This window comes from Pteronotus mesoamericanus, unplaced genomic scaffold (assembly GCF_021234165.1).
Source record: "Pteronotus mesoamericanus isolate MK-2021 breed Mesoamerican mustached bat unplaced genomic scaffold, CSHL_Meso_final contig_90, whole genome shotgun sequence".
NCBI lineage: Eukaryota > Metazoa > Chordata > Mammalia > Chiroptera > Mormoopidae > Pteronotus > Pteronotus mesoamericanus.
The window spans coordinates 30,823,640-30,844,959 of NW_026555277.1; the positions used below are offsets into that span (position 1 = coordinate 30,823,640).

Consider the following 21,320-nt stretch of genomic DNA (forward strand, 5'->3'; position numbering starts at 1 on the left):
AGTCCCCTACTGGACCCCAAAAGATATCAGAACAATGACTCAAAGCTAGGAAAGGCAAAGCATAATACTTTCCTGTCTGCTAAGGCTCGACTCTAAACAACAAAGAACTCCAGAAAGCTTGGCTAAACTAGGTAGAAATCTCCTTTGGCCTAACCAAGAGGCCTGTATTTACTCCTTACATTTGAGCCCATATCAAAACCTTCGATCTTCCCTCTCCGTGGAGGAAAGAATTTCAATGTGCACCTCTCAGCACCAGAAACTTTAAAACAGAAAAACCAGCACAAAAGGAACATTTTCCCAAATATATACAGCAGAGTTCCCAGGGTCCAGAAGAAGAAAGCTTGACTGGACAGTAGCTTTGTGGTTTTACCCTCTGAACACATGAAGGGACCAAAAAGAGACCACACAGAATTCGGTCTATTTGAGCACGGGGAACAGGTGGTAACAAAATACTCATTGTACCGATCAAACAGATCAATACTTCTCATCCTTGGGTGCAGAAGTAAGGGAAAGGCTGGAGAGGCCTTGGTCTTTTGCTCTTTGCCCCATCCTCAGGAAAAGGAAGGAGATGGGGCAGTGGGAGCCTTTCACTCCTTGCCCCAAAGGCAACATGTACCTTATAATGGAATTTGCAATAAACTGCCTCTCCCTTCGCATTAAGCAGCTTGAAAGTATGCGATCCATATCCATTCATGTGCCTGTGTCCATCTGGAATCCCCCGATCACTGAACAAAAAGGAAACCTAAGGAACAGAAAAACAAAGCCTAAACTTTTTCTGTTTAAATCAAAACATCCTAGATTTTTAAAACACTGTTAAATTTCCAGAAAGTTCTCAGTATCAAACATATTAGCAAAGTATCCACAAGGAGGGTTGCCATTATCATTTATTTTCAAATTATATTTTATTGATTATGTTATTATAGTTGTCCTGATTTTTCCCCCTTTCCCCCCCTCCACCCAGTACCTCTCACTCTCAGGCAATCCTCCCCCCATTTTCATGTCCACGGGGCATGCGTATAAGTTCTTTGGCTACTCCATTTCCTATACTGTACTTGACATCCCCATGGCTATTCTGTAACTACCTAGTTGTACTTCCTAATCCCCTCACCTCTTCACCCATTCCCCGCACTCCCCTTTCATATGGCAACCATCAAAACACCCTCTGTATCCCTGATTCTGTCTCTGTTCTTATTTGCTTAGTTTGCTTTTTAGATTCAATTGTTGAAAGGTATGTATTTTTTGCCAATTTATTGTTCATAGTTTTGATCTTTTTCTTAAATAAGCCCCTTTAACATTTCATGTAATAATGGTTTGGTGATGATGAACTCCTTTAGTTTTTTCTTATCTGGGAAGCTCTTTATCTGCCCTTCAATTCTAAATGATAGCTTTGTTGGGTAGCACAATCTTGGCTATAGGTCCCTGCTTTTCATGACTTTGAGTATTTCTTGACAATCCCTTCCAGCCTGCAAAGTTTCTTTTGAGAAATTAGCTGACAGTCTTATGGGGTCTCCCCTGTAAGCTACTAACTTCTTTTCCCTTGCTGCTTTTAAGATCCTCTCTTTATCTTCAATATTTGGCTTTTTAATTATGATGTGTCTTGGAGTGGGCCTCTTTGCATCCACCTTGTTTGGGACTCTCTGTGCTTCCTGTACTTGTATGTCTATTTCTTTCACCAAATTAGGGAAGTTTTCTTTCATTATTTTTTCAAGTAGATTTCCAATTTCTTGCTCTTTCTCTTCTCATTCTGGTATCCCTACGAGGCGAATTTTGTACCTCCTGAAGTTGTCCTAGAGGCTACTTATACTATCCTCACTTTTTTAGAATCCTTTTTCTTCTTCTTGTCCTGATTGGTTGTGTTTTGCTTCCATATGTTCCAAATCATTGACCAGATTATCGACTTCATCCACTCTACTGTTGTTTCCCTGTAAATTGTTCATTTCAATTACTGTATCTTTCACTTCTGATTGGGTCTGTTTTACGCTGCTGAGGTTATCACTAAGTTCCTCGAGCATCCTTATAACCAGTGAACTCTGCATCTGATAGATTGCTTATCTCCATTTCGTTTAGCTCTTTTTCTGGAGTTTTGATCTGTTCTTTCATGTTTCTCTCTATCCTTGTTTTGGCAGCCTCTCTGTGTCTGTTTCTATGTATTAGGTAGCGCTGCTCTGACTCCATGTCTTGGTAGTGTGGCCTAACGTACTAGATGTCCTGCATGTAGGGTCCAGTGGCACAGCCTCCCCTATCACCCAAGCTGAGTACTCGAGGTGTGTCCATCGTGTAGGCTGAGTATACCCTCCTCTTATAGTTGAAACTTGGTTGCTGTTGGCAGACCAATGGGAGGGATTTACCCAGGCCAATCAGCTACAAGGATTGGCTGTGAGCACTTACCACCAATCTCCACCCTCCATGGAAGAAGCGCTATACAGGGGCAAGGTGGTAGTACTCTGATGTACTCTGTAGCTATCCACTGGGTACATTGACCCTGGGGTTTCCTCAGTGGTATAGGCCAAGGTCAGCCCCCACCTATGTTTTGCCTGGGGCCACCCTGCCCGAGCTATAAAGCAATCTGAGTTGGCAGCTACTTGTGCTGAGCTTGGACATTCCCAGGAGAAGCCAAGCTGTGAATGTAGGCTGGCTGCTGCTAATGCCAGGCCTGGGGCTCACTGAGGCCAGCTGTTTCTTGTTTCAGAGGATTTAAGAGGTTGTGCCGTATGAGCCAAGAACAGCCATTCATATGGAAAAGCAGCTTGTATGGGCCTGTAATTTGGGTGGGGCGGAGTCTCTGGGGATCTCCAAGGCTGGTCAGTGTTAGCCAGGGTGATGGAGTCTCAGATATGACACCAGCTTGCCAGCTCTGTTAGTGGAGGGTTTAGAAAAGGGACAATGGCCTCTGCTCGCTTTGATGCCACACACTTCATTATCTCCCTGTATGCCACTGGTGCCCTTCAAGCTTCTATCCCAGTGCTGGAGCTCAGAGGGAGTGAGTCTGAGTACATGAGTCCATGTGTGGATTCTTTAGGAGGAACTGCATGAGGCTCCAGCAGTTTCTTCTTCTACTGACTCAATCCCCACTGGTTTTTGCAGCCAGGATCTGTGGGGACTTAACATCGGCACTGGAACCCTGGGCTGGAGGGTCTGGTGTGGAGCTGGGACTCCTCACTACTGAGATAACCCTCCTGAATTTTTATCCACCACACATGGGTGAGGTACCAGCCCATTCCACATCAGCACCCCTCCTACCAATCTTGAATGATGTGGTTTCTTTAATTCCATAGTTGTCAAACTTATATTCAACTTGATTTCTGGTGGTTCTGAGTGATATCTGTTCTCTATTCTAGATGTAAGTTTAATGTGGTTGTGTGAAGAGGTGAGCCATTTCTGCCTACACCGCCATCTTAACCAGAAGTCTCTCACTATTATCATTTTTTTTTTTAAAGAAGAATTTTAAAGCAGAATGACAGATAAATCATTAACCTCATGGCTCAAAATTCTATAAAGAAAAGCTAAAACGAATGTGACCACTAGCCTAACTTGTTATTCAAAATTTATTTTTAGAGTAAATTTGTTTCGTTCTGCTTTCCCCTCATTTCCGTAACATTTCATACTAGAGATTTCAATCTTTAATATTGCTAAATATCAAGTGATAATATTTCTAGCTACTTAAGGTCTATGAATGAGGAAGGATTAATAAAATAGGTCATTATAAAATTCTTCCAAGATCAAGAAATTTGAGGCAGCTTCTGAAAACAAAAATCAGAAACCAATTCCAATAAAATAGTCAAAACTGGAGAAACACATAATGAGTCATAATTACAGTTTCATCCCAGGAGATAACTTAAGGGAAAAAGAAGTGTCCCCCACCTGATGCAGAGACTCGGGACGAAGGCTCCAGAAGTCCCAGACCATGTCTGGGTCCTTCAGGTGTGTTTGAGGGTTTCTCTTTTGGCTGTGGACGAAGGATGGAAACTAAATGGAAAATAAGAGGAAAAAAAACAAAACTAAGTTTACAAGAATTACGGTGTCTTATATTATACAATGCCTACTGCTGGGTTTATGGAGTATAATTCTGAACATTAACAAAGAATTTTAAACTGCCAAACCCTAAAATGAAATGTACCCTCTGTTTCTAGGGCAAAGTATTTTTACTAATCTTCTACACTCTGGAAGGAAATCTGGACTATTCCCATTAAGTCAGTGAATCCTAAAATGCCAAATCTAAGACCTATGGTTAACTGTAGAAATTTGATCATATAAAAAGATATTAAATACAGAAAAATGTGTTTTAAAAGGTAATCCAGCTGACCCAAATTCCTTTTCTTTCTGCCTTTCCCAGGACTTTCCCTCACATGCCCATCTATATGGAGTATTAAAATCGATTTAAATCAACAAGCATCTATAAAGTGCAAAACTCTTTATCACCTACCAGTATGGCATCCCTGATGAAGAAAATAGGGGTGTTATTCCCCACAAGATCCCAATTACCATCTTCTGTGTAAAATTTCACTGCAAACCCACGAGGGTCACGAACTGTATCCGCTGAGCCCGCTTCTCCAGCTGAAAGATTCAAATGGGAAAAATGAAGCATCAGCAGAGCACTTTGCATCCAAGAAGCCGAAAGTCATTAAGAAACACTGGCATCTAGCCTTTCTAATCCATTTCCTAGAAGTAAATTAGGTATTTCAGTGCCTAGGTTGTTATTTCTACCACCCACCAGCTAAGCTGGTCTACAAATTAAACAAAAGAATTAACCAAAAGTAATAAGAAAATACAGGCATATCTCGTTTTATTGTGCTTCGCTTTCTTGTGCCTTATATCACCGGTGTTTTGTGTTGAGGGCAAGACGCTCAGCAGCAGAAAGATTATGACCGGCTTTACTGCAATAGTTGCTTTATTGTGGTACTCTGAGGCCAAAGCCACAACATCCTGAGGTATGCCTGTATATATAATAACAGCTGAAAAGATTATCAGTTTAGCATAATGAGAAAGCTTTGTTCAAATAGGAAATTAAAATTTAAATTGAAGTAAGGGAAGAGAATAATTATGAAGATTAAAAGAGTTATCAAAATTATGAAGTTGATATTAAGAAAATGAATTAAAATATAGGTTCTTATTCTTAACTTCATTTATCTCTGTATTCCAAAGTATTTTTAAAATGCACAAACGTAGACTGAAATAGAAACAGGGTCACAACATTGTAATGTGTTAAGATGTAGCACAATAGATCTAATTCTTACTAGCTCTATTACATGAGAAAAATCATTTAACCTCTTTGAAATAGAAACAATCCCATTTTGTAAAATAAATCTACAGATTAGATTATAGCTAATGTCAGTCAAGAATGGACCGCATAGAGTTAATTGTCAATAAAGGGCTTTATCACGGTTACTAAATAACAGCACCAACTCCATGCTTCCTTTTGAGCCAACCACTTCTAGGCAAGTTCTTTCCAAATGTCACAGAACTGCAGATACGGCTTCTGCATCGGTGTGATATCCTAACACCTCAACAAACAGAATTATAAGTAACTTCCTACATGTTTCAAAATATATTTTCTACTGTAAAACCTGGCTACAATTAGGAAAAGTGCTTGTTTTCTATCTTCTAATAAGACTTTCCTGAAATTAAGTTACAAATGCCCCAAATAAGGTACAGGAATACCACTCATGCAAAAAGACCAACTTACCAACAGTGGAGAATCGAACTGCAATGGGAGTCCTTTTCCCAATATGCTCGAACACCTTTGCCTTGCAGTATTTGGTAATGTCGTGCGTGACCTCAAAGTAGCCAAAAGCCCCTAATGAGAAAGACACAGACACCCTCGCCATGAGACCACCACTCAGATTATCAGAACCTCAGTAGGCATCTGAGCGCCAAGAGAAACTGACAGTTTAGCACTGGCCTTCTGGGAGCTTCCAATATGATGGGCAAAGGGGAGATGTCCAAAAACAAAAAGATGAGAGTAAAATGCAAAGGCCTATTATCATTCAGTGCTAAATTCAGTGCTACACAGCTGGAGCCAAGAGGTGGAGGAATGGAGCTGGCATTGACTAGTCAAGGTCACCCCAAGGACACATGGCCTGAGACAGCCTTGAAGTGAAGGTGGTAGGATTTGGGAGAGAAAGAACAGGGAGAGAAGACAACGCAGGGAAAGAAAGAATAAACCCGTAGGAAGGGCACCGCAGAGCCAAACAGCAAACTGAACAACATATCAAAGTCACCATGGAAAAACCATGCAAAAAAAAACTTGAGACGGTGGAAAAAGAAATAAAGAAATTAAGAAGTCCAAATAAAGAAATTAGGGAGTCCAAGTAAGCAGCTAAGAGAAAAACTTTTTCTTCCTTTCTATCAAGTTTTCTTTTTCCTATTGTGTTTTTAGCTTTCTTTTAAACACTTCCTCTATCTTTTGTTTCTGTAATATAAGCAAGATAAAAGCTTTATAGAAGTTTTAGACCAAAAAAATAAAATCACCACAAACCCACCACCCTAACACAACTATCCTCAATTTTCCATAGCTCATCCCATTATTTATTCAGTTAGTGCACCATCTAAATCTAGTAACATTTATAGCATGTCAGTGTCTGTATATCCATATTTTTATTTCTTCACTAAGCTGCATAATGAAAGAAATGGAAGATTACTTTTTATTTTAGGTAAAATAAAGTATTTTATGTATAATGTTCAATCCAAGTAAATAAGCAACATTTAATTACTAATTACTGTTTTGATGGACATTTTTTTCCCTTTCTCCCAAGAACAGAGATTTGGCACTTCTATTAAAGGAGCTCCAAGCCTTTGAACAGTAATTTTTAACCCCGGTCTTATGAAACAATCCTTTTACAACAAAGGGACATCGCTCTCACCTGCTCCTTTAGCATGCACAACTCTTTCAGGAATTCTCTCCCGGTCAAAGTGGGCCATTTCATCAGTGAACACCACATCCTGGACAAGAAGGGGCCCCCGCGCCCCTACTGTCATGATATTAAGTTTATCTCCTATTGGATGACCGGCCCCAGTGGTGAGGACATCAGGTTTCTATGTGAACATGAAAGGAAAAGAGTGCAGAAGGGTTAGTTAAAAAACAAAAAACAAAAAACAAAAACGAAACAAAGCCAAACCCACATTAACTTACACATCATTTTGCAATTTTCATACTTTCTGCTTAAAATCTGTTTAAATTTCTCGTGTCCACAGTATTAATAGATATGTCATTGTCTTAAATTGATACTCAGGTCACAAAAGTCCTTGATGGATCTCAACAAAAATCTGCTAGGAAATCTGCTCTGAAGAGCAGAACGATAAATAACCCGCCAGCCTGCTCAGCTCCGGCTCTAGATACAGCCATCGGGCCTCACACTCCCTGAGAGGGATCCCCAAAAAGGGGTCATATGCACTGAACACTCAATGTCCAAACTGACAGCGAGAGGATGGTCTCTGGAGAGGCTACACTAGTTAGTGCTCTACTCAGACTCACAAATGCTTCATTACTACAACAGATGTGAAAGTGAGTCCATCCCGTTCATTTCTCTCAAGCAGTGCATCCCAGCTCTTCACAACATTTCTTTTCAATTCCCCAAACAGAAAAAGTCAATGGCTTTTATTGCCACCGAAAATAAACTGTTGCTGGTAAGCTGAATGACAGTATTAATTTTCTAAAGATGTCAAATGTCTCTAAAATAGGGTAGGTTATTTACTGTAACAAAGAGTTAGTTTTAATCCACTCATTTCTCCGAGATTTCCAATTTCCATTACATCAGAAGCCTCTTGGCTGTCCCTTCTCTCGAGGGGGAGCAGCGTTTTTGAAGCCCCACATGATCCTGGGCAACTCTTAGCTTCCCCTCATTCCATCGTCACACACTCTACTCTTGACCCCAGATGACTGCTCTCCAAAGTCTTGCCCCTCACCGGGAAATCGCGGGGTGGGGGAGCGGGGAACACGTCTGTCTTGGGATGACAACTCAAAAACATCTACAGATGAAAGTCAACGGTACCAAGTTCACATACCCAAGAAAAGCATTCTGCTCAGAATTTCCACAACCTGAGTGGAGTACATAATAACTTTTACTCTCAGTGCACATCTATCCTGAATATTAAAATAAAGTTAATACCTGTTTCTTCTCTAGAAGGAAAAATGGGGGGAAGTCACTTAAAAAACTATAAAAGTACCATGAGCTCTTTGGAAAAATACACAGAATTAAAAAAAAAAATCTGGGAATCTGAAAACATTTATAAAGAAGGCTCTCTTGCACACTAACAAAACAGCCTTTACTAGTGTTCCGTTCACATTGAAATGGGAAGAGCTCAACATGGTACCACGAGAAATCCTGAGTTCTGGCCTCACAGAACTCTGAGCTCTGGCCCGAGCCTGACTCCCAGCACTGCCAATTACCAGAGGTGCAGCCACTAGCAAATTACTTATTATTTCTGAGCGGCCATTTTTCGTCTGCAGAATAGACAAAAAATGACTACTTCCCAGAGTGAATACATGGATTAAAAGACTAAATGTATGCAAAATGCAGGCCACACACTTAAGCACATACATGCTACCACTGTACTTGCTATGAGAAACTGACCTGATAGGAGAAGCAAAGCACGTTAGGTTTTATTTTAGAGACGATGACAGATGTGAAGGATCCACCCAGACTCTCTCAACCTACCCATTACCCATCCGTCAGCAAACCCTTCCAAACTGTACAAAGTTTAAGGGTCAACAGTTATCACCAATCACACCACTCTCTCTTGAAAATACACATGTGCTAATACACATGACACTGTACACTTCCATTTAAAATTTAAAGCAGAAAGTGAATCACAAAAAGAAGTGAAATTGTACAATTGCACCTTTAGTCTAACCTTAACTTTTCAAACTTGGCTGTCCCTGGAATCACCTGGGGAACTTTTTAAAGCACCCTGATGCCTGGGTCATCCTCCTGCAGTTTAGCGACATCATTAGTCTGAGTGACACCTGGGAATAAGGATTTTTTAACTTCCTAGGTGATTCCTAAATGAAGCCAGAAATACAAACCACTGACGTAACGCTTCTGGATGATCTACAATTAAAATAATAAGAGACTGAGCAAACTAAGTCTGCCCACTCTTCATGTGCTCTTTTCAACATATAAACAAGGCCCTAAAATGAACCTGAAAAATAAACGAATAAAAGGGACATTCCAATCAAGGAGAAGAGTAGGAGAGAGGATACCAAGAAGCTCAGTGATTGGAAGCTCAGGTAAGTAGATCAGCGTGTCATTTACATCCCTGCAACGGTAATGCTGAGAAGGAGCTGCCACTAAGAAAGAGATGAGACCACACCACATGACCAGGTCAAAGTGGTAAGGTCAATAATAAAACCCACGTCCAGAGGAGGCAGATGCAGAATAGTCAGAGGAACGAATACATCAATCCCTCAGTCAACTGAAAAATGAGACGCTCTTGCCTGATGCCACTGAACCACGGAATCTTAGAGCAGGAGTGCTGGGACCTTGCCACCACTGGCCCCTCCCACCAATGCAGCAACCACCTCCCTAACACCGGTCCTGTTAAGAAGTGAAATGTGGGTTTGTAAGTTACAAACGGAGCATGCAACATCTCTTCTAATTCTTTGCTCTAATAGGTCAATTGTCCTCATTTTTAGCAGCTTTCCTTACACAAGCTGATGTAACATGCAATTTGCCTTCAAAATAAGTGGGGCAGGAAAAGCTGCAAGAGAGTCAGCAACACAGAAGGGAGGCCAGTGGGCAAAGACTAGAAAGGAAAAGATCCCCGACTTCAGCGGATGTTCAGGGCAACGCCGGACAAGACATACTGGACTAAAGATAAGAGAGTATTTATCAGAAGGTGAGAAGGATGCAGTGATATCTGTGGAGAGGAAAAGTTAATGCAATGAAGCTCTGCTAAATAAAATGAAGTGTGGGGCTGGGAAATGGACTATGGACAGCAAATTTTTAAAAATCATTTCTGAAAAAAACACAAGGCTTTAAAGAAGCTTCTAGAAGATAACAATAACAATATCCCAGTGTGAGGAGAGGTATTGCCTCATAATGCCCTCTGTCCTCAGTAGCATCCTTATGGGGAAGTAAAAATGGACACTCTGGGGTTAAGGGTTCTTCCAAACAGAACCCGAGTGAAAAGTAGTTATTTAATGCATCGATAGCCTCGAAGGAAGCTATATTCCAGCTACATCTCCAAAAATACTTCAAAACAGGCAACCTAATTATCTCCTTCGCGTCCCTTTTCCACTCTTCTAGGAAGAGTTAGAGTCAAGAAAAATGGATTCCTTAAGATTTAGACAAAATTCCCTCAACAACATTAAAAAATATTTACTGAATGCCTACTATGTGTTAGGTGCTGGGGACTAACGCAGCGAACATCAAAATTCCTGCCCTCATGGAGCTCATATTCTATTGAGAATGTAAAGCATTACATTATTTATAGTAGCAAAAGCTTAGAAACAGCTTCAATGTTTAAAAATAAGGAAACAATTACCGATGGCACATCCATAAGATGAAATATTATGTCACCGTTAAAATTTTTACCCACAGAGAAACTTTAATAGCAACAAAACTATTATTACATTTGGGCGCTACAATTATGTCATTTTCCTTTTCTATAGATTTCTTTCTACTTTCTATCCTAAAATAATTTTTAAGTCAGGAAGTCCTTTTCTATATTTAATTAAATATCAAAAGTTTTCAAAGTAGGTATATTTTATGTTGATTTAATGAAGGCAATGTGATTCACTCTCATATATTAAACTGATAAAATTTCTAAAAATATTTTTAATGAATATACTATATCACTACAAGTGTCCGTTCCTAATAACTTTTCTAATTACCTCCCAAAAACTCTCTGAACTATGCTTAGTTTTCTCTTGCCTATATAAATTTAGAGACAATGAAAATTTTATTTGAAGGTATACGCCACATCTTCAGCTTAAAATGACTTCATATGAAGCAAAGAAACAAAAAATACCTATACATATAATTATTTTTAAGGGAGAAGTCTCTAATGAGACTCCTCTTCTCCACTCTTACTTCAAAGGAATAATTACAACTCAGAAGGAAAATTCTTCAAGAGCAAGCCACTGTTCAGTACAGGCTCTTAAACACATGTAAACTACCATATTTCATCAAGGACAACACAGGCAATTTTTAAAATCATTTTTAATTTTTAATTGCAGTTGACATTCATTATTATATTAGTTTACATTACATTAGTGTATCAGTGATAGCTTCACATTCTCAGATATCAATATAGAATATACCTGATACTTTCTAGCAAATTACTGCCTAACAGTCTACATTTATTCAGCAAAGACGCATCAAGCACCACAATGTGCACATCCATGTAGAGAAAACCAAAGGTTACCCTGGCCCTCAAAAAAAAGTGGTAGGAGCGGGAAGTGGCAGTGACCAGGCCTCCGGCCCAGATCCTGGGAAGGGAGAGACATGCCTGACCCAGCAGGCTGGGAAACGGACCCAGGCCTGCCCCAGCTGCACCACCCTTTGTACCCCCAACCCAGTCCTTTCCGCTTTAGAAGCCAGCAGGGCGGAGGCAGCACACACGTGTCCTGCTCCCCTGGAAGGCAGGGGTAGGGTAAGCCTGGGATTTAATCTCCAGAGCTGCCTTATCTCCAGAACACATTCTTGGCCAAAACTCTAAACCACACTGTCCAATTAAGCCTCTGCCAGTAATAAAGATAATATTTTGAATCTCCACCCATTCCACTGACTTCTTGTTTATCTCTCATCTTGAACATGGGATGTATGTGTGAGAGGTTTTACTTATCAGACATATTCACACCCCAAAACAATAATAATCTAGCTATGCAGGCATTTCTCTACACCCTTTGCTCAGTTTATCATGTGTAATTCACCTCTGAAGTTATTATCCCCAATACACAGAAACAGAAACTGAGGCACTGGGAGGTTATACAACTTGCTCAAGGTCACCCACATAGAAAGGGGAAGAATCAGAATGTGAACCTAAGCAGGCAGGCTCAAAACCCCTAACTCTTAACCACAGCACTATACTATCTCTTAAATCAACATAGTTAACAGATTCTGCCCCCATTCTATGGGCTGGAGAGCCCTCATACATGGCAAAACAGAGATGAATTCTCACAATTCTTCAAAATAAGAATTTTTATGCCATCTTAAATATGAAGAAACCCAAACGGGGCGGGAGGGGCGCGGGGGCGGGGGGAGGCGACAATGGTGAAGTAACCTGCCCAAGTAGCCAAGTCACAATTTGGATCCTGTCTGACTATAAAGCCTGGCCCTTCACTGATTCACTAGACTAAATGAAACCACTATAAACTGTTTATAACCACCGTAAGGAAATCAGAGACTTAAGAGACACATCAACCAAGGCAATGTGTGAAGCTTATTTAGATCTGGATTTGAACAAAGTGCTAAAAAGAGGCAGAAAGACAGCGTCAGGGGTCTCCATGACCACCGCCAGGCATGGTGATTCCCCAGGAGGACTCGGAACTCAGCACCTAGGCATACTCAGGCTGTAATTTATCCCAGCATTTTTATTCAAAGCAAAATCTGCAAGGAGAATAGGCACATGGAGCAAAGTCCAGAGAAAACCAGCGCAAGCTTCCAAGAGTCCTCTCCCAGCGGAGTGACACAGAACACACATAATTCCCCCAGCAACAAGTTATGGCAACATCTGTGACATTCTGTCTAGCAGGCAAACTTGTTAAAAACCCAGCACCCAGGGTTTGCACTGGGGAATGATCACAAGGGCAACTTCGAACTCCCAGAAGCAAAGCAGATGTTCAACATAAAACTGCACTGGGTGCACAATCAACTTAGGCACAGCAAGCCATTCTTATCAGTCGGGGAGCAGGGGGTAGGGGAGAGCCCTTCCAAAATCCAAGATCCAGAGCCAGCCAAGAGCCCCCTCGTGCAAATACAGTAGTCTCCCCTTATCCACAGTTTGACTTCCTGCCATTTCCGGTACCAGCAATCAACTGCAGCATGAAAATATCAAATGGAAAATTCCAGACATTTTGAGAGAGACCATATTCACATAACTTTTATTACAGTATACAGTTACAACTGTTCTGTTATTAGTTATTGTTGTTAATGTCTTATTGTCTTACTGCACCTACTGTATAAATTGAACTTTACCATAGGTTTGTATGTATTAAAGAAAAAGAGAGTGTGTGTATATACATAGGGTTCAGTACTATCTGTGGTTTCAGGCATCCACTGTGGGTCTTAAAATATCCCCTGTGCATAAGGGAGGATTGCTATAGTTGCTCTTATTTTTTCCTCTGTTCTTGGTGAGCTGCCAACAAGGAATGATCAAGAAATTGTTAGTGGTTTTCAATAATTAGCAAATATTTAGAATAATCCTATGAAAAAGAAAACCATTAAAATGCATAGAATAATAAATAGCTATTATGAAGGAGGTTTTCTCTGTCCTGAAACTGTCTTTAATAAATAAGTGGCAGCACTGAGAACAGGCAAGGTCCTTCAATTAAAAAAATTTTTAAAAAGTAGGGGATAAAAGAGAAAGATTCAAAAAATAAAGAATAACTGATCCATAAATGTAAAAGATTCCTTTACTCTGTGTAACAAAAATTATAGTAGTCACAATACTCGGAAAGAAAATATGGAACAAAAATGAAGAGAAAATAAAAATAAATATTTGCTTGTTTTATATTTTTGCAATAAGCCTCTCTTTTCTTACGTGGAGAAAAATACAGAGTGGTCTAAATATTGGCAAGCAGAAATAGAAACTTAGAAACATTTACTCCATTACTCAATAGTGTGTCTGTCTGCCTCTCTGCCGCCCCCCCCCACCCCGACCGACCCCAATACACTATGACTCAGCAATTCCATTCCTAGGTAGTTCCCAAGACAAATGAAACCACATGTGTACAGGGCATTAAATTATCAATCACCCCTTCTCCACCCCAAATGTTAGCAGTGTTACATCAATGCAATTATGAAGTTAACCTCCAAAAAATACATAGACTCTCACAGGCTGTCTTATGACTCACTGACAGGAAAGGATGAGCTAAGACCCAACCTCTCTCCCAGGTAAAAAGGGCACTATTTAAAAAGATAAGGCTTTAACTATTCAGTCTCCGATTTTGAAGGGAGTAGAGGCCACTAATGGAATGAAGCCTAATGGAAGAGCCTGTGGCATTCTAAGCAGCGAACAGCAAAGTTCCCATTTACGCTCCATCCAAAGTGACTGGGAATACCTGGAAAATCACCTCCTTCCCCACAATGTACTTTGAGAGAAAGAGAAATAAAACTCTTTAAGAAGATACAAGTCATATCTAAGTATATTTATTTCAGTGTTCACTTATTAAAGTTTACAAAACTCTCAGTTCACTTGCCAGCAACAAAACGTGACCACAAGGAGAAACGCCCAAAAACTTGTTTTCACGTTGGCTGACACTCTAATTGCAAAGGAGAATACACCCAGCTTAGCATCCTGCAACTGGGTCTTGAAGGAGGAGGAGACAACACGGTGCCACCTAATAGCAGTTCCAAAACTCAGAGCTTGCACAGTTCAGTAAAAGTAAAAACAACTTGGGGAGTGAGAGAGAGAATATTGATACAGAGCTGCCCATCTATATAAGAGCATTTCCCAAGCAAGAGGAGATTTTTAAAACATACCATCCATTACTATCAAAATTTTCTAACAGAAAGAGTATTTTAATGTCAAAAAGTAAAAAGGAAATAATCTTTAAAAAGAGATTATGTCTTTTTGCTTTTCACCACATCACAATAAAATGGCTGGACAGATTGTCACCAAACATGGAATGTACGGTTTGGATCACGTAGTAGGGTCAGCTACCTGGACACAAGGACAGACTACATTTCCCAGCCTCCCTCACGGTTAGATGTGGCTATGTGACAGTTTCAGCCAGGGAATGCGAGTAGAAGTGACCTACCCCACTTCCAGCCTGGCCCCTAAACCTCCCATACACACTCCATGTCTTAAACTTCTGTGGATAGACAGAGATGCCCACGGCAACCTTGACGGTCCTGTTTGACACCAGGGGAGGCTCCGTCAGCCTGAAGCCTTCCATAACTATGGACAGCAGGGTTACACTCTCCTCTTCAACCTCCAACCTCTTTGGCTCATTGTGTAAAAGAGAAAGAAATTTCTAATAGCCTACACCATTACATATTTCGAGATCTATTATTATAGCACTTAGCCCACACATGATTTAACTTTAAATGTGGGCTATGAGTCAAAAACAGAAAATTCAATTTTTAAAGGGCAAAAGATTTGAATGGATACTTCCAAGGAACAAATACCAATAGTCCATAAGCCTAAACATAAAAAAGATGCTCAGCACCACTGATCATCAGAGCAACGCACGTTAAAACTGCAATGAGATACCACTTCGCACCCTGCAGAATAGCTAGAAGGCTACCAAAAGCTGACGGGATGTGGAGCCCCTGGAATTCTCATACACTGATGCCAGAAGTGAAAAATGGTACAGCCACTTTGGAAAAAGGCATAGCAAGTTTCTCATAAAACATCCACATACTCAATGATCCCGCAACTCTGCTCCTAGGGATTTCCCAAGAGAAACGAAAGCATATGTGCACAAAAGACTTGTATAAGATTTTTCATAGCAGCTTTAATCATAACAGCCAAACACTAGAAATAGCCCAGGTATCCAGCAACAGGATAAACAAACAGTGGTACATCATTCAATAGAATGCACTCAGCAATTTAAAAAAAAAAATTGATACATGCAGCAATATGAATGAATCTTAAAACATTCCTTTTAGTCTAAAACCTTTTTGCTGAATGAGAGAAGCATTACACCAAAAAGTACATAAATCAACGATTCGAAAAGAAAATCAACAGTGGTTGCCTAGGGCAGGATTGTAAGAAATGACTGGGAAAGAGCGTGAGGGAACTCTCCAGGGTGGTGATAAGCTTCTATATCTTGATAAGCGAGTAGGATTCACAGGTGTATATATCATAGAATGATGCACTTAGTATCTGTGTATTTCACTGTGTTTAAGTATTACCTTAAAAACATAAACATTAAGCTCTATTCATTTGTATGCTTAGTGTTAAGGAGTAAAATCTACTGATGTATACAACTTACTCTGAAAAAAATGAGTTAATGAGTGTATGAAGGAATGGACGGATGGAATACATGTAATAAAAGATCTATAACAAAATGTTCATTGTAGACTCTAGATGGTGGATATATGGGTATACACCGCAGAATTCTTTCGACTTTTCTGGGTGTTAGAAATTTTTGATAACAAAGCACTGGAAAACTATACAGGCTTAGTGACATATGTGAAATTCCTTTTGGGGGCTGTGGGACAGAGGTCACTTCAAAAAAATAAGCTGCTTTCACTCAGAGCATCTAAAAATGAAGAATAACAACACATTAATGGGGCTACCAATCGGGACAAAGTACACGGTGCATTACAATGCCAAGGGCAGAGGAGACTGCAGTATTTCAAACACTAGTCCCCTAATTATTTATGTGCTTTGTAGGCCAGCTGTTTCTGACATGGACAACCATGTAGGGTAAATCACCAGCAGGGTCTTAATGACTTTACAGCAGTTAACGATTCTCCTAAACAATGAAGAGCCAAACTAGTCTCAGAATGAAAGGGAGTCCTTTCAAAGGAATAAATTTTGTTTCAGGAAAAATTTGTTACATTGTCCCTATTTTTCTCAATTCATGAAAACTTCTGTGTGAAACAGGATTTATCAACCACTAGATATGGAAAAAGTCCTGTCCCTGAGAGCTGACTTCTGCCCACAAACAAGGTGCGCAGGCTTGATAAGACTCCAAGTCTCTCTGGTTCACTTTAATTAAAAACTTACGAAAAACTGAACTAGCCTACTAGCATGCAATAAAGAACAGGACGGAAAAGACTTTCCAGGCCCTGAGAGAACAGCAGCCTTCTCACAAACAGGGAATTAACTAACTATAAACCAATGCATGTGCACTTAGTATTAATACCCCATTTCATGAATACTAAGCCGGTTTTGAAAAAGAACGCTAGGCAAGATGAGTCAAAACTAGACTCTGGTCCTCTGCCATTAACCAGCTGCACCAGAAACAAGCAAGTCCCTCAGATTCTCTGGGCCAATTTGATAAAAAGACTCAGACCAGAAGTGCTCTTATCTACTGCCATCTCCTCAAAGATGCCCTTCAAGACTCTGGGTACAGGTTAGGAATGCCTCACCCACCACCACTGGGCTGAAATCCTACTCATCTTTAAAGGCCTTGTTAAGATGTCACGTTCTTTGGGAAGCCTGTCAAGCAAAGTCGGTCCCTCCCTTTACACTTCACAGATACCTACACAAGAGCCCTCACTACAATGGATAGCAATCATGGGTCTATCTGGTCTCCCAGACTAGACTTTGAACTTTTCGACATCCTAGTTCAGGCCTCACTGGATTCTGTATGCCTTCTCACAGCACAGTGCCTAGTACCTGCAGGCACTGAAAGAATACGAGTGAATAAAGGTACTAATTAATCCCTATTGTCGCTTCTAGCTCCAAGATACCAGGCTTGATGTTTTCCAGTGCAAATGAAATAATGGATGTAAAATTCTTCTATTTAGTAGTTTAATGCTGTGCATACTAAGTATTAGTCACCATGATGGGTGCTGGGGTCATCGAGAAAATAAAATACGGTCCCTAATCACATGGCAGCCCACAAATATGAAAGCTTGCAGTTATCGTTCAAGCAAGATCAAAACAGAGCCTGTTTCCACTTCCCCCTTCACTTCCTTTCTTGCTCGCTGCCTCTTCCTCACGCGCCTCCATTTCTCCCTCAAACTGCGACCTCTGTCCCAGCTGGCAAAGTGCAAAATTCCGAGCCAATCACCCCCGCCGCCCTACAAGCCTGCACCAATCACTCGCGACAAATCCTGCAGGCCCGCTGCCCCCATCCCCCGTCCCATTAACCCTCACTCCTTCCCAGGAATGTTAACTCCATCTGGAACAACAACAACAAAAAAAAAGCGCCCCCCCCCCCCCGCCCCAGTCCGTGATCAGGGGTACAGCCCCGGAACGTCGCCGCGCTGGGGAAGCCAGGGCCGTTACCCGCGGAGAGCGCAAGGTGTTACCTGCGTGGCCCGCCCCTCCTTCCAAAGCTTCATCTGGTCGCTGGCTGGATCCCGGCTGTCCGCCATGGTGTCGGGGTTGCGCTGGGGATCGTTGTACCCGACCTCGGATCAGGCGTCTCACCCTCGGCAGGCCAACGTGTCTCAGGCACGTCTACTGCCCCGGAGCTAAAGCGTGTGACTTTAGCTTCGGCCAATCAGCTCCGCCCCTAGTTCCACCCCCTCTGGAGGGCTGCCTTCTGATTGGCCGTTGCAGAGCCAGGCCGGATGAGATAAAAAACAAATAAGGGCGGGGGCAGAGGGGTCAGGAGTAGGGTCGCGAGGAGTGGAGGGGTAAGGAGCTTGGTTTTCTAGAGGAAGGGACGACCCGCAGACTGGGAGACGGTGGAAAGCATTGTAACGAGCAGGCATGGCCCTTCAACCTCCAAACCCCAGGATCAATGAACCCAAGGCAGACCCCCTGCTCACTCCGCATGCAGGACCCTGACTCTCACCTGTTTATCAGAGTCTTTCAGGCTGCCCAGGGAAGCAGCTGTTGGTGGCCTGCCAGCTTTGCGGAGGCACTGATGGGCGGGCTTTGAATTCTGTAAATATGCTCTCAGCTCTTAAAAAGTCAGAAATCCTGGGTTGAAGTCCTCTGTGCAAAATGAGGTTTTGACATACCCTAAAGTTAGTATTATTTGCAACTGAAGGATTGAAGGGAATTTGGAATAAATGCCAACACTGATTCTGCAATTAAGACTCATCTAGTAATCTTACTTTCAAATGTTACATTATTTTTTCTTTAAGTCAGACTATGCACAGAAAGACGTGTCATTTTGACAAACATAGAAAAATGAAACACTGAAAAATTCTTGATGGTCTTAGTAGTCTAAAATCCATAGCGAGAAAGGTCTACCTTTCAGAGTCCTCTGGATTAGCAGCTCCCCTTTTTTCAATGCCTACTATGTGCTCGAGGCTGCTAGAGGGTTGCTAGACTATCACTTAACAATCTTGTGATAAAAATTTGTTATTCCCATTTTAAAGAGGAAGAATCTGAAACGTAAGGGAGGTGGAGGAATTGGCCTAAAGCTTAAAAATTAGCTAAATGTTAGAGCCTAAATCATTGGTCTCCCAATTTCAAAGCATGGGCCCCGGAATCACTGGGCAACCCTTCCTATCTAAGGGTATTGAAAAATTCTGTCTTTGAAGAGCAATACAGTTGAAAAGTAAAATAGTCATTGACCAATTCGTCACTGTAATCAAATGGATTGAATGATTTTTCTTCCTCAGGTGTTAAGATATATCTTTAAAAGATGAAAAGTAAAATATTTAGTAAGTCATGGATTAGTTTATTATTTTAATTAAATAGATTGAATGATTCCCCTCACCAAGTACTAAGACTTTTCTTTAAACACCTTAATATATGTACTATCATCTTTATATTAAAAGTTCTCAACTTTTAAGTTTGATTTTGTAAATCAAACCACATATGATATATATCATATAGTATATCTGATAGTGTAAATTTCAGATGTTCTTGATTTTACAAAATGCAGTATCAAGAATCTAAATGAGCGACTTTCAACCTATTTCATCTCATGACACATATAAACTAATTACAAAATTCTGCATCATGCCAAAAAATATGTTTTACCAATGCAACAAAAGAAGTAGGTACATTATTGATTCCTTCACAGCAGACAGCTATTGTTGTATTGATTGTTGTCATTTTTTTTATTTGACAGTATAAAGGAACAGGTCAGTGCCTCTGTGTAAATAGTCAAGTACTGCCTGTTTTAAAAATTCTTATGGATCAACAAATAACAAGTGCTGATGAGGATGTGAAGAAAAAGGAACCCACATGCACTGTTGGTGGAAATGCAGCCACTGTGGAAAACGGTACAAAATTTCCTCAAAAAATTAAAAATGAAACTGTCTTATAACCTAGTGATTCCACTTCTGGGAATGTATTGGAAGAGACCTGAAACACTATATCAAAAAAATATGCACCCCTATGTTCATAGCAGTGTTATCTACAAGAGCCAAGATCTGGAAACAACTCAGGTGCCCCTTAGTAGATGAGTGAATAAAAAAATTGTGGTACATTTACACAATGGAATACTACTCAGCCATAAAAAGAAGGAAATCTTACCTTTTGCAATAGCATGGATGGACTTGGAGTGATGGCTAAGTGAAATAAGCCAGTCAGAGAAAGACAAATACTATGTGATCTCACTTACATGTGGGATCTAATGAACAAAACAATTTAACGAACAAAATAGAATCAGAAACATAGAACAGACTGATAGCTCTCAGAGGGGAGGGGAGTAGGGGGACTTGGTGAAAAAAACGATGAAGGGATTAAGAAAAATATATATCTATATCTATATATATCACATATGGTGACAGCCAGAGGGAAAAGGGGGTGGGAGATGGTGGAAGAGGACAATGGAGGGATAAATGGGGACGGAAAGAGACTTTATTTTGGACAATGGGTGGACAATGCGGTGTGCAGATGCTGTTTTGTTGAGTTGTACACTTGAAAGCTGTGTGGTTTTGTGAGCCAATGTCACCCAATAAACTCAATAAAAAATTCTTGCAACATACAAATTGATAATTATTGATCTAAACCAGAAAAGTTTAACTCTGTTCATTGGAAAAACAGCCCACACATTGCTCTTTAGTGCCCTGTATTTTTCCTTCATTACACTTAACACAATTGTAAAGATGTTATTAGCTGTGTGGTTTTTGTGATGTCTTTTGCTACCCACCCCATCCACACTGCCGCTAGAGTGTAAACTCCGTGAGAGCAAGGACCCTCGACGTGCTCTCTGTCGTGTTCCTGCACACCTAGAATTGATCGAGTACTCTGTATCAGGCACTGTTCTAACCGTTTTGTGTGCATTTGCTCAGTTAACCCTCCCAACAGTCCTATGAGTTAGGCACTGATATTATTCTCATTTTACAGATTAGGAAACTGAGACATAGGTTAAATAAATAACTGGTCCAAGTCCTGTCCACTCATCTTCAGAGCCCATGGTTTATTGAATAAATAAATGTTGAAAGAATGAAGCTAATAATTTTCTTCATTAACTAAGATAACTACTAACCAAATAAATAAGAAGAGACCTGAAGTTATGCATTAACCTTTGTTCTTTATATAAACATTGTCCTGTGTTTGTTTTGTTTTCTCTGTTTCCATTACTGTTGGTTTGGATTCCTGAGGAACTGTTTTCAGTGAAAGAGATA

General features: G+C 40.6%; 1 protein-coding gene across 1 annotated transcript in view; it reads right to left on the reverse strand.

The window, feature by feature from the left end:
* The window catches only part of CAT (catalase), a 36,232-nt gene extending 17,967 nt beyond the window's left edge, over nt 1–18,265 (reverse strand). The window contains exons 1-6 of the mRNA XM_054585926.1: nt 18,093–18,265; nt 6,861–7,032; nt 5,684–5,794; nt 4,424–4,554; nt 3,862–3,966; nt 617–742 (exon numbers count right to left, since the gene is read on the reverse strand). Coding sequence (XP_054441901.1) covers nt 617–742; nt 3,862–3,966; nt 4,424–4,554; nt 5,684–5,794; nt 6,861–7,032; nt 18,093–18,158 — 711 coding nt within the window. The 5' untranslated portion in view covers nt 18,159–18,265. The remainder of the gene's footprint in view (nt 1–616; nt 743–3,861; nt 3,967–4,423; nt 4,555–5,683; nt 5,795–6,860; nt 7,033–18,092) is intronic.
* Between the last annotated feature and the right edge of the window lie 3,055 nt (nt 18,266–21,320).